Here is a 14,646-nt window from a genome sequence, read left to right as displayed (position 1 = left end):
AAGCTCAAGTTTTAATCCACAAATTGGCATCTTGGTATAATATAATGTTGTCATCAAAAATTGTCATTGCATCCATTTTTTTTTAACCACAGTACAAATAAAATAATAATGGAGTCAGTCACGTACACCATTTGCTTCATCTTTAATGGGTGTAATTTGATTTTTACCAGTAGTAAATGTCATCACTTTTCTATGTAGTGCAGATTTATTTGAAGTCACTTGTTTAGTCATTCTGGCCTGCCAGAACAGAAACTCGTAAGATATCCCTGCAGGTGAAGGTGGAAGCATTTAATAATCTGTAGATTCATTTCCATTAATTTACCGAATAATTTGATCTAAAGCGGGGCTAGGTAACCTTTTTTCTTGTTGGTGATCATTTCAGGTTTTACAAAGTCTTCCTAGGGACATGCAGTATCTGAACAAATATGATTCAACATCAAACGTGTGTATTGTGGTTTTTTTTTTAGCATTCAGGTTAATTATTCCGGGCTTCTTTTTCCCCAACTGCTCCTCTGTTTTTTTTTTTTTCAAATCATGTGGCAGGCTGGATGAAATGCTGTACTACTACAGTACTTGGCTATACTGTATCACCCCCACTTTACATTCACAATAATGCAACGGTGACATTTTTGATCGAAGCAAATATTTGTCCACGTTGTTTAGTACGAAGGAACAGTGATACTAATGCTGAAACAGTTTTCCCATTCATGTATTTTTTTTAATCACATCCATTTAAGGGAAACTTGATATGAATAACGAGTGTATTTACAACAATCTAGTGAGTGCTATGTAAACAAGACTATTGTACCTGAGAAGCTATAGTTTTAGCACTGAGAATGCACTGATGACAAGAACATTACTACTGTGCAGGTCCGGCTGTCAACTGACGGTGACGCTCAAATGTTGCCGATGCTCAGTAACAACATGTTCAGAAAGTGAAGACAAAACACTACGTGTGGCCATTAAGGACATAATTAAAGATTGACCTTATACACAAATGCTCTCACACTATACTGAAATGTGTACTGAAGTATATGAGTGCATGCCAGTATAACGTATGAAAGCGTATTAAGGATACTGTGGATTTTCAGTATGTGTGATGTCATTTGCGAGCTTTTAGAGGTATGTGTGAACGTTTCGGTTGTGTGCGTGTAGTCTGAATGAAGTAAGTCGTAGACGGGCCCTTTAAAAACACATGCACACATACAGTATGCTAAAATGATGAATCTACAAAATTTCAAGAATTCCACAGTAGAAATGCTCAGGAAATAAAAGAACAGTGACTTAAAATAGAAAATACAATGTAATAATGTCAGTGATGTTTTGATTTGCATTATATGGCTAAATAAAGGACACCCCCCCCCCCAAAAAAAAAATGGTTGCAGTAGATTGTCAAAATCATTCAATTTTCTGTGAAAGTGGCCTACAAAAACGGATGCTCACCGCACATTCAGGTGCATCTTCAAGAATAATATCATCGATAAGTATATTTAGTTCAGTAGTCTTATTTAACACAGGAAAATTGTTTTCAGAATTTAATTTCTGTATTAAAACTATTTTGATTGTTAAGATGGTAAGTTTTGGATTTTTTGTTAAAAGATTAATAATCAGTTAGATTCTAAAGAAATTGAATATTTCACTGGGTGCAATATATATTATATAAAGTGTCCCAAAACTCACAATATGCTTCCTTTTTTTTTTTTTAATTTCAGGTATCATTCAAACAGATGCGAGGCAATCTACATTTGCCATTAGGTTTTGGAATAACATTGGAACAGTGTTTATAAAACGGAAGATTGATGCTCAAACTTTATCGGTCTCTGAAGCATCCGCCGAATCAAGCTTTTGTTGATGCTGAGTTGCAGTGCCTCCCCCCCAGATGCACTTATTCTGGCTTTGCGTGAACACCTGCTCTAAGAATTTGTTGTTTTCATCAGTGGTGGTCAAGAACCGATCTTGTTTCGACAAACTTGCCACGGATAGCGTAAATTGTTGGCGCATAAAGCGTCTCGAAATGGCACTGAGGTGTGGTCAGAGAGGAAAAAAAGAAATTCTCACCGGTAGACAATTGTGCAACACTGCTACAATGTCGATAGGCAAGACATGGACAAGGGAAAGCTGCTTGTAAAAATTGCTGAGCCAACCAAATGCTAATGCCCCGATGTCTGCCGATTGATACTTGAAACAAGACCACCACCCCCCAAAAAAGAAGTGTATGGTGACTATTGTGGCAGCTTGACAACCCCCTTTTTGAATTGAACGACTGAAAGAATTTTTTTCACCAAATTATTGAGATGCACCTGCTCTATTGGGTCAATTTCCAGAAGTGAGGGCAAAGGGACTTAGTGCAAAAGGAATTAATGTGAACACATTAGTTTGGTCGAGAAGTACTAGGACAGTTGGTGTTTTTATTTTTTCCTACCAAAGATCCTGGGGTACCCTGCATAGATTGGCTGAAATACCTAAATGGTAAATTCCCAAAACAATATTTGTGAGACCTGTACAACTGAAGGTAAACTTCTGACTGACAGCCTTCAGACACGTCAATCACAAATTGAAAACGCTGTCCAAATACTTGTGGCTCTCTACTACCTATCACCATGTGGTACTTGTCTCATGTCTCGTTCCTTAAGGCTTTAACAGCGGTAAATAATTCAGTCACTGCTGCTTGACTTTTCATGACAAGCTGTTGTTTTTAGGACTCACATAATACTTTTCCACATCGTGTACACCACTGTAGCCGTGCATTTGACTCGTGGTGACTTAACACTTTTTTTTTTATGACAAGCGAGGACCTGCTACAGCTCTATTCTGTAGCACAACTAATAATGCGTGGCCAGACACACATGCGAGTGCCCCACCAAATGTGACAGAAAAAAAAACAAAAAACAAAACACTGTACATGTAATTAATTTGATCAGCACTGGGCTCACTTGTTGTCCTTGCTGTATCATAAACTATCACATAGACAGGTCGTCACAGGTCACTTCGGTAATACCGAATTCCAAAGCAGTGCCGCTTCACTCACGTAAGGTTCCTTTTATTAAAATTACGTGTTGCAGCAAGCTGGAGACGGTTGGAGGCGTTGATGTCCACTGCCCACGCGCTCACGTGGCTTCAGTGTTTGAACACAGCGCTCCTGGGTCTCGTGAGAGGCCTTAAGACTCTAAGGGGAGGCTGCGGGGGAAGAAAGGCAAACAAGAGCCACATGATCACTTGCAAAGAAAAAGCACTTTTTGTTTTTTTAATTAAGTATTATTTTCACTTTCATCTCATTCCTTGAGCATGCTTTAGCCTGCAACGGTCAAATAGACTTAAAAATGATTTGAAGCCCGATGTATACACGTATACATAACATTCATCAATGTGCTTTCTTATAAAGTTAAGGACATTTAAATCTTTTTATTATTCCAAATGAACCCCACTCACCTCACTATGAGGTAGTTTAGCAATGTTAACGATACAAATTACACAGTAATACTCATACCGTATTGTAAATAATGAGCATTAAATTTAAAAAAAAAATACATCTTGTAGTGCAGCTTTCTCCCAAAGCTTCCCAAAACATGCATGTTATATTAATTGAAATGTCAATATGTATGAACGTGAGTGTGAGTGCATTTGACAGTAACTGCACTGTGACTGAGTGGGGACCAGTCCGGGGTGCATCTCCCCCACTCACTCAATCTTTCACACTTATAGATGATTTTAAGTCTGTAATTAAGCTACATGCAAACTGGAGTACTGAATGAAAAATACAATTCTGCTGTACACAATTAACATTTCTGCATTGTGACTGAGTGGCGACCAGTCTAGGGTGCACCACACCAACCCACTCACTCTTTCACACTTATGGATGATTTTAGGTCCGTAATTAAGCTACATGCAAACTGGAGTACTGAATGTAAAATACAATTCCACTGTACATAATTAAAATTTCTGCCCTGCGACTGACTGGCGACCAGTTCAGGTGTAGTCCGCCTTTCGTCCAAAGCTAGCTGAAATAGGGTCCAGCTTTCCCGCGACCCTTGTAAGGACAGGCGACTTGGATAATGACATGACATAATTAAATTTCATTTCCTGGAGTTAAAATAGGTGTCATATGATGATTGAAGCACTTGTAAGCGCAACTTTAATGAGCATAATTGTGCATTTTTACATTGCTACATTTGTATAATCTAGGATTTAAATCAAAGTTGTATTATGACATCATCATTACATGAATGTAATGTAATTTAGCTAACCGTAAAGTCTCTTGTATGGAATGTTTCCATAACTGATTCTCCAAAAATGTTACTCATACTTCATATATTCATTTATTACTTTAGGTCACAGGGGGTGTCAAACTAAATTTTGGCATGGCCGCAATGTAATTACAGTTCCCTCAGAGCAGGGTTCGGGAACCTATGGCTCGCAAGTCACACCTGGCTCTTTTGGTGGTTGCATATGGCTCGCGGAGCCCTCATAACAACATATTTTATACAGCAGGGGTTCTCAATGTGTCCATTGCAATCGAGCAGTTGACTGTTAAAAGTGACACATGATGGCTAAAAAGACTTTGGAAAGTTATCAGGGATCATTAGATGTTGTTTCCAGAAACCGTTACGACGAGAAGTGTACTTTGATCGACAATATTGACCCATATGCCTTGGAGATACACGAATGGAGCACACACGTGGGCATCGGTAACCTATCTAGACATCGTCAACTATCTCCTCTTCTCGACAAGCTCTTATATCATGGACCAACTAAAGAAAGGTCAAAGGTCAAAGGACTGGCGGCCAACAACCAATTCATCAATGGCTGGGTTCGTCATGTGGCGGTATCCATTGTAAGCAACCTGTGTCGCCACACTGCTAAGGTTAGTGTACCGCACAATGCAATTTAAATATGTACCGCGTGGTTATAGTCAGCGTTGTGTTAAATCATGTTGATTATACCAAGGAAAGAGGTATAGATTATTATTTGTGTTTTTGCTACCGAGAGGGAGAGAGAGAGGTTCGACTGGGACGAGTCCCAAATGGAGCCCGCAACTTTTTCTCCACTTCCACGGCTACATTTTTAACTCAACTCACGAAACAGCTAGCGGTGCGGAAACTCGTTTTTGCAAACTTATTATAATAAAAGAGAAAATACAGACTTTGGAGGCATGCATTGCATTCACACAGGAGTATTGTGCCTGGCTGGTAGATCGGCTCTACGAGACAGCCACAGTTGTCGCCGTTTGGTTGCTAACTGCTCCGTTTTCTCGCACTGGTTCTTGATCACAACTGGCAGTCCAAAGAAATACGCTTTACAATGGCCACTTTTGTTTGAGCAACCGATAACATAGCAGTGCGCCCCCATTTATATGCCTTTCTGAAATTATTCCTGCTTAGTTACGGTTTGTTTACACGAATTCACCAAACCAAAATGGCGACCGCGTTCTCAACCTGAAGCTGTGTGACGTCAGTCGAAAGCTGTCTGTATTGGACAGAGTGGTTATGCGCTGCCCACCACCGGAATTTTTTTTTTTTTTTTTTTTTTTACATAAACACATGCCTGTGTGGGCAAGCATTGTTGGCGAGCGCACATGAGTGGGGACAAATGAAAAAAATTCAACGTGCAGACCATCTGATTGTGAAATCTTGGAACGCAGTTCCCGTCATGTACCACACACTGCGGCGTGTGAATATTTCTGGACTGACAATGTTCGCTTCTACCTACAGTATGCATATGAAAGGTCTTTCTCACATTTAAAAAAAACATTACGACCAACCTACGTTCATGAATAACGGATGAAAGTCTCAAAAGCTGCATGAAATTTGATTTAATGACGTATGAAACAGACTAAGCCATCAGCAAAGAAGTCGCATTAATGGTAAAAAGTACTTTTGTCATCATTATTTAGTAACAGTATAATGTTATCTAAATGAATTTAGAGACTTATTGTACTCTTGAAGTGTTGGTCTTAAATAAAATGCTCGAATACACTTGTATTTAGTTTGAAAAATATTGGATGGCTCTTTTGGAATTACATTTTAAAATATTTGCTTGATGGCTCACTCAGCCTAAAAGGTTCCCGACCCCTCCCTCAGAAGGTCATGATTAGTGTAAAGCCATGTCAATGTTTAATTGTCTCATCACATTATTACGTACAACAGATTGATAGCTCATTTTGAGATCAGAGACAGATGCCAATATAGAAATTTTGCTCCAGATTTCAACAAGAAAGATTTGCTTTCGCAAGCCACATAAAATGATACCGATGGCCCACCTGGCCCTCGGGCCTTCAATTTCACAGTTGTGCTTTAGGACAATGTAAACTTTTTCTTTCTTAAACAGGAGTCGTTCTGCAGAATCATCAAGACAAACATAACATTTACGGAAATTATGTGGAAAAATGCACTTAGTCCATCCATCATTCAAGTCGGCCTTTATATGCCGCAGTTCCAAACGCAGTCACACAAGTCGACCTAATTCTGGGTCATGGGTTAAAAAAAAAGTGTTAACGCCTGCAGGTGCACTGAAGCATGGGGATCGTTTACTCTAGTGACACAGCACTTGAATAAAAACACAGCTGATGGCGGGGAGGGGTGGGGGGAGTGAATGAACACTCTCGGGGGCGCAGGGGAGCGTGTTAGAGGCAGGCAGCAGCAGTTGAGCACTCGTGGTGACCAGGCCGGCTGGGTACCTCGGGAGCTTTTCTTTTCACCAGCCCGAGCTGAGGCGTGATCGGAGCCCCCCGCGTACCCTTCGCTCCCTCATCTAACTCCTCCGGAGGTGGAGGAGTGGGAGAAGGCGTCGAGGGTGGGGAGAAATCAGGTGTCAGCGAGTCCTCCGGCTCCCTTTGGTCTAACGCCAACACCTCATAATCAGTCATGTCAAAATCTAGAAAGTGGGGGGGGGGGGTGGAGGTGAATCATGAATTGGGTCATCAAGTCTCAAGTGACTGACTGACAAAGGACACTGACGGTGTCTAAATAATACCTCAAAGACGTGGTACTGATTTTGGCTATTAAGAACAAAAATCTGATATCATGTCCCTCGAAACTACCGCGTGGAAACCAGACAGAAAGCTATGACGAGTTAATATCAATTTGCAGCAGTGTAAATGTTGTTAATCGGGCATGACATTGATCTTAAGCAGCGAACCCACAGCTGACATTTACTGGTGAACTAAGAATAGTCTTGGAGGACATCTGAAAGTAACTTTCTTATCCAATGAAAACGAACTGTCGACATAAATACTACTCCTTTATGAATGCGGGCCCACAATATGTACACATATTGTTTATGCACTAGAGGTTGAACCAATTAGTCAACTGCGCAATGACAATTGCATTTTCAAAGAGTCAGCGCATCAAACTAGTGGTGCTAACTCATCCGTATTGAAATATTTTACTAACAATGAGACTGGTCGCATGGTGACTTAGAAAATATACATGTCTCTAATCAAATATGACAAAAGCACAAGTGGTATGCACGGCCAACTTCAAAAGGCAGCTGGTAACGTTAGCTGATGAACAGCCGAAATCGTCACTTTGGCAGTCAGCGAATACTGCACACCAAACACCGTCCAGTCAGAGTGAAAAGATGACAAAGTGAAGAGAAGCGACAACTATTTTTGCCGCAGAGACACAGCAAGCTATTCCTCCTCCTTTCAGTCACCCCACCCACCAACTAAGTCAAATAAAATAAAATATAATAAATCTCACTCAGGCACCTTTGTGATCTCAGTTACATCTTTTAAAACTCTTGCAACAAGCCACAAAAAGCAACCACAGGTTCGCGACAGTATTGAAAAGCAGATTATCATCCAAATTCCGACTGTCTGCCAGGCCATCAAGGCATCTGGAAAGCGATTGGATGAGTGAGTGTACGAATCCGATTGAATGCAATTGTCAGTGGGGTGGGCCCAATTGCAATCTGGGACAATGGCAAAAGTGAATGTGCGAGCACAATGAGTGGACAATTGAAATAAAGTTGTACTGCAAAAAATAAAAGTACTCTTTGTACAATGAACATGTACAATACAGATCATTATATATACTGTAAATATAAAAAAAGAGGGGTTGTGCTAATTACTCATGCATATCAGGTAATGTAATAAGGTGTTCAACATGCATTTATTGCACATGTCCTCATTGGGGCTGGAGGCTTTCCCAGAATACTTTGGGTGGGAGGTGGGGTACACCCTGGACTGGTTGCCAGATAATCAAAATGGATATTTAAACACTCATTCACACTCACATTCAGACCTACGGACAATTTCGACACTTTGAGAAGTTTTTGGAATCTGGGAGGACGCCAGAGTACCAAGGGAAAAAAAAACAAAAACAAAAGCTCAGGTAGCACATGCAAGCTCCACTCAGGAAGGTCAGACCAGGCTGAGAGTTGAACCCTGAACTTTACAACTATGTGCATGAGGGCGATATTCTGCCAAGGGGTTGATTTAGCGTCTTGGACAATAATGTACAGACAAAAAAGGTCTCATGATGACTTCTCTAACAATCATACACAGAAACATTTTTAAATGTTTAATAGTACAGTTAAGGACATCATATCACTATTGTGTCTTGTTTTAGCAATACGTGACTAAATTACAAGAATAAAACTAAAAGTATCAAAGAAAAAACCCCTGTTTATATGACATTGGATAAGGGATAAATCCCCCCCAGCTACTGTACATGTGAGCATTATCACAGGACGCACTGGCCCATTTCAAACAGGAAGGTTGGCAGGAGGGTGGGGGTGGGGGAGTTGGTGTTGGATGAGGGCGGGGGTCTTAAAGGGAGCACTCAGGAAAGAGGAGTTAACTGAACAATATCTATGGCCTTAAGCTCACGTTGGGCAGGAAATCAACATGATAACCGGACACAGTGAACTTGTACTGGACTTGTATTAACACAGTGAACCCTCCCTCCTCTACTTTGTGGTTAACCTTTGTGTGTGACTGCTTTATCGATCATTATTTCATTGTTTTTATTATGGATTTTTATAGTGGACAGCCAAGTCCGAATTTAGAGTTCTGTTCATTCAGCATCGTAGTGCATTGTGCCACAACATGCCTGGTGGCACTCAGGTCTGCTGGAAGAATGTACAGGTAGAGTAGGTTCCAAATTGATAGTCGCGGTGCCCTACAGAGTACAGTCAATATATACCTGTGACTATCATTGTGTCCCCTGTTTGAATGCGTTGCTGCCCTGTGTGTGTTCCAGTAGCATTTGTTTAAAGGTTTGTAACACTGTAACATTTCCACTAGCCCATCTATGGCATTTTGCATTATGTTCACATTAATCTATTGGACTTTTGTTAGTACTGTGTACAGGTTGATTGAACAATTTGGTGTTTAAATATACATTTTTTTAATCACGTATTGTTTTACTTGGGTTTTACAAGTGGAAGTGACAAATGTGATAAATAGAAAATGTTTAAAATTGGGAGAAGTGCACACACACACGAGATTATTGATGTTACATGGATTATGTTTTGCATGTATTAAAATAAATTTATAATGTTTTGGAAAAGTGTATTTTTAAAGATTAAATTACTTTTGATGGTTTTAAATGTGTTTAAAGCATGTGGGAGTGGCAAAAGCATCATGTAAAACATTTTCTCTACATAGCGCAGATTTTCACTGACTGCCGCTGGGTGAGCCTCCACGATAAACAAGGATTCACTGTTCAGTTCTTCTGAAGATTTATTAGATTTTAGAAGGAGCTGAAACGCTCTCGCGGACCATGCATGAACCCACGAGCCGCAGGTTCTCCACCCTTGCAATAATGGAGGCACTTAATTAAGGTTGTGTCTGCTCACCTTTGTGGTAGCTCTCCGACTTGCTCCGGATCATGGTGCGAGCCCGGTGCTGAGCGGCTGTTTCCCCGCTTGTCGGCTGCGCGGAGCCGGCCGTGTCCGACTCATACCCCGCCAGATCTTGCATGCTGAAACTCCTCAGCCTGTCTGTTAGAACTCCTTGGCCCTGAGACAGGATAGAGCAGCTAGTTAGACACAATATAACTTTTTCTATAACAAAGCTCAGGTGTACTTTGGGGCTACTGGAGATTCTATAGTGCATGTTTTCATGAGGGTTTCTTTTTTTTCTTTTTTTTGGGGGGGGGTGTTAGAATTTATTAAACCTGTAAAAGGTGAACACTGAAGTTGCTACAAAACATTAGCTACAAAATTAGCGGCTAATTATTACATTATTATTATTATTATTATTATTAATGCTTATTACAGCTATTACCTCTTAGCTACAAAAAAAATCAATCCATTTTCAGTAGTGTTTGTCCTTAAGGTCACCGGTGCCTGTCCCAGCTGATTTTGGGGCGAAAGGCCCAGACACCTCAGACTCAACGCCTGTCAGTTACAGGTCACAAAATAATTAGTCTTGAACATAACATGGATGTTTTTGGAATGTAGGAAGAAACTGGGATAGCCAGACAAAACTAAATTCCACACTGGAATGTCTGAGTCAAGATTCGAACCCAGAACATGTGGACTGTGAAGCAGACGTCCTCTCGACAATTCCACTCTATGTTGGCTGTCTACATTGTCTTTCCCCACTGTTCAAATACAGTTGCCAGAAGCGTCATAATACCATAACACTTTTTTTCACTATTTGTTAGCTTGTTTATACAGTTCTGCATTGTTTGTTAGCATGATGTTTAGCTTTCCTTGGGCAAAGCCATGAGCTTCTTTTAAATATGTTCATCTCGTTTTATGTCTAATGCCAAGGTAAACTCATTTGGAAGTGGGCTTGTACTGCTTGAATCCTCTCTTTTGAAGAATTGTTCAGAATCTACCAAACTGCTTGTTCTGTGTTGAGTTCAAAGCCATTACACGACGCTTGTTCTTTTTTTCGTGTACTCATAATTCAACACGGCAGCACGGTGGAACAGCTGGTAAAGCGTTGGCCACACAGTTCTGAGGACCCGGGTCCAATCCCGGCCCCGCCTGTGTGGAGTTTGCATGTTCTCCGCCTTAGCCTGCATGGGTTTTCTCCGGGCACTCTGGTTTCCTTCCACATCCCAAAAACATGCAACATTAATTGGACACTCTAAATTGCCCCAAGGTGTGATTTTGAGTGGGACTCTTTGTCTCTATGTGCCCTGTGATTGGGTATGGACCAGTTCAGGGCGTACACCGCCTCCTGCCCGTTGACAGCTGGGATAGGCTCCGGCACTCCCCGTGACCCTCGTGAGGATAAGCGGCAAAGAAAATGGATGGATAATTCAACAAAAAAAAAAAAATCTGCTAAAGTACGGCTCATATATTGAAAAACCTGCAACCATTTTCACATTGAAAAAATATTTCTACCAATCACCTGGCACATTTGTTTTACAGATCAAAGGACAAATGTTTGCCCACCCCTGATATAAAGTGTGCAATATAGTGCAGTATAGAAAGCAACAATAATAATACTGGACTCATGTGTATCAGTACAAAATTGCAAAGGATACACAGCAATATCAAAATTTTGCCCCACCTCAATGTCACATAAGCTCTTTAAGTTTCAGAAACAAACGAAACAAAAAAACTGTCCAGGGTCAGCGGTACCTTTGTTGCAGCCATGACAGCAGCGGTGGCGGCCACATTCAGTCCTTTTCTCCCATAATGCACCAGCGTGTCGTAGCTTTTGTCCTTGGCCTGGCAGATGTAGTCGTCAATATCCTGGGGCAAGCCACAAAACAAAATCACGTCGGGTTTCTTTGTCCCACAATGTCTGATCGCACACAACACATTCCGTCACAGACGGAGCAGGGAAAAGGACCAGTAGCAAAACAGCAAACGCAAATTATCACAAAGCCACGTTTGTTCCCCTGATAGCTCAAACGCTATTAAGGATGGGACAAAACTCCACCATTTCAGTCCGCTTTTCTTTGGACTGACGCAAGAGGAAGTGGCAAAGGTACTGGGCAATAATCACCTTTTCTTTGGAGGAAAGAGTGGGATGGACAAATTTCCTGTAGAGCACACTTGACCCTTTAGTGTACGGCGACAATAACCACACCACAAAGGCTATCTTCAGTTCGTAGTAGAAAGGAAGCCTGGAGTCAAGTTGATGACACACAAACACACTCAAGAGGCTTAATAGTCACAAACACTTTCAAATATAGGTTTATTATGGCTGGTGTGTGGGTATTGAGCCAATCTAATACCACATATTTGATTTAAATTACAGCACAAGACCGCTTACCAGCAAAGAAACATATCTGTGAATACTTCCACGGATGTAAAGAGGGCAAATATTATCCAATACATCATCCATTTCACCTAAAACACAGGAGAAAAGAAATACAATGGATGATTTCAAGATGGTCAAAGTTCAGCGAGGGGCATAAAAAATGTGACACTTTACGCAACGCTGTAGTCGCTTGAAACAAGTGTGTGACATTGCACCAGCTCATCTGCCAATTGTTGCTGGGCAGAAGGTCAAAGCACTCCACATGCCCAACTAGCATTTGTACACATACAAGCAATTCAAATGTAAATGTAGAAAAATGCGTCCCCCTTTACTCAATTTACAGACCGTATTTAGCAGCCAGTTAATAACAGAATAGCTCAGTTGCGCATACGACCTCACGGTTCTGAGGACCCGGGCTCGATCCCGGCCCCGCCAGTGTGGAGTTTGGATGTTCTGACCGTGTCTGCGTGGGTTTTCTCCGGGCACTCCGGTTTCCTCCCACATCCCAAAAACATGCAACATTAATTGGACACTCTAAACTGCCCCTATGTGTGATGGTGAGTGCGACTGATTGTCGCTATGTGCCGTGCAATGGGCTGGCGACCAGTTAAGGGTGGACCCCGCCTCCTGCCCGTTGATAGCTGGGATAAGCTCCAGCACTCCCCGCGACCCTTGTGAGGATAAGCGTCAAAGAAAATGGATGAATGGATGTTGTAATTAAAATAAAAATAAACACAAGTACTCACATATTCTTTTACATCTTTGGACTTGACAGCTTTATAAGAGGAATAGGCAGGATATAGCGTACCAAACACCAACCTGGAAGGACATTTGATCAGCTTTAACACGGCAACTTTACATAGGGACACGATTAAGGGATGCATCTACATACGTGAACAGGGTATGCATTAATTGCGCAAAGGTTAACATTGTAGGCAGTGTCAATCCCACCACAGTATGAACTCAAAATGAAGCCGCAGTAGAACTGTTTACATTGCACTCTCAATGTTACGGGTTCATGTGTCGACGTGACCCGTCACCCACACCCTATGTCATCGTGACGTCACTGTGATGTCATTTGATTTTAGAGCGCTTATGATAAAGGTCCCCAATTAAGAAGTCAGATTGAAGTGCGCCATGTTGCTGCTTTTCTTGCCCCCCTAGTGAGAGAAAGTTCGGCTGCGCGGAGGCACCTGCGGCGCCCGGCTCGAGGTGCTCGATCCGCGGGCCGGCCAACAGCTGAGGGCGAGCCGGCCGATCAAGTTACTGACCCACATGCACTCGAGCACAAATAGAATGCATTTGTCGGAGATCACCGTTATGTGGGCTGAGTGCGCCTCACTCGCCCCACGTTGTGAATGAAGACGCGTCTCAATTAAATTGGCTTATTTGGCGAGGCTTGTCCATCATATCGAATCGAATAAATCATAATAGAGATTTAAAAAAAAATAAAAAGCTGGCCGTGGGAAAGGGTGTATAGTACTCTACGCATATCTGGATCTATCCTTTTTGTGCTTTCAATAACATGACTGCTTGTAACCTGAGAAGGATCACCCATCCCTTTTTTTGTTTTTCTTTCTTCCCCCTCCGATGTGGGACATCAACACATTATTATGGAGTCACCACCGCCCAGTCGCGTTGCCGCTTCGCTTATTTGGCCCATCTGCCGTAATGATAACAAATACAAAACATAAGAGAACGAACGTCAAGGCGGCTACCGAAAGCTTGTCAAAAATAAAACAGGCCCACCTCGAGCATTACTCTGGAGCTGGTTCAGAACATCTAGTTTCACATTTTGACACCCCCCCCCCCGCCCAAAAAAAATAGAAAAATATATCTCCTGCTGTTCTTGAAGAATCGATGTGGAAAAACATGGCACGTCCTTTCCAAAAAGCAACAAAACAAAGCCACGTGTGAAGTGATTTGGAAAATAAACGACTTACACCACAAGTCTGGAGATGATCCAGGAGACCATATTGCGCCGGAGAGGCGACAGAACGCGCCGTCTGCTGCTAAGGAGGAGTTTCCTCCTCCTGAGGATGAGGAGGATGATGATGATGACGACGATGACAAGCCAGTCGAAGCACGAGCACGCGCCGCACGCGCACACAGGGACGCCGGCGTCACGCAGTGCTGCGTGGGGCAGCGGTTGGCGGTGTTTCGACTCAAGACGGCGTGCGGCGCGCCCCCTAGCGCCGAAATGCGTACAATCCACTTTTCTTTGAAAGCTCGACGCATCTCAATAAGGCAATCGAAATACACGAGAGTGGAGAAACTACAGTACATTTACGATTGATTTTGCACACAATCACACATAGGGATAATTAAGAGTCCAATTAAGGTTGCATGTTTATGAGATGTGGGAACGACATTGTGCCTCTGGATCTAGAGAAAGCCTATGACACAGTACCAAGAGAGGAAATGTGGTACTGCATGCGTAAGTAAGGTTTGGCAGAGAAATGTTAGAATAGTGCAGG

General features: G+C 42.0%; 1 protein-coding gene across 2 annotated transcripts; it reads right to left on the bottom strand.

Moving 5' to 3' along the window:
- Positions 1–21: 21 nt before the first annotated feature.
- On the bottom strand, positions 22–14,239 carry reep1 (receptor accessory protein 1). Of its 2 annotated transcripts, none has more exons than XM_061842996.1 (8): positions 14,113–14,239; positions 12,916–12,988; positions 12,182–12,258; positions 11,912–12,032; positions 11,542–11,655; positions 9,799–9,961; positions 6,674–6,870; positions 22–3,177 (listed from the first exon to the last, which is right to left on the bottom strand). In XM_061842996.1, the coding sequence occupies exons 1-8, from the start codon at positions 14,142–14,144 to the stop codon at positions 3,118–3,120; spliced, it is 837 nt and encodes a 278-aa protein (XP_061698980.1). In that variant the 5' UTR covers positions 14,145–14,239; the 3' UTR covers positions 22–3,117. The 2 variants fall into 2 exon arrangements, with proteins under 2 accessions (XP_061698980.1, XP_061698979.1); XM_061842995.1 differs by lacking the exon at positions 14,113–14,239 and adding an exon at positions 13,062–13,153.
- Positions 14,240–14,646: the final 407 nt, after the last annotated feature.

This window comes from Syngnathoides biaculeatus, chromosome 15 (assembly GCF_019802595.1).
Source record: "Syngnathoides biaculeatus isolate LvHL_M chromosome 15, ASM1980259v1, whole genome shotgun sequence".
NCBI classification, from domain to species: domain Eukaryota; kingdom Metazoa; phylum Chordata; class Actinopteri; order Syngnathiformes; family Syngnathidae; genus Syngnathoides; species Syngnathoides biaculeatus.
Note: the sequence above shows the minus strand (reverse complement) of the source record. Positions and strands in the feature narration are given on the sequence as shown.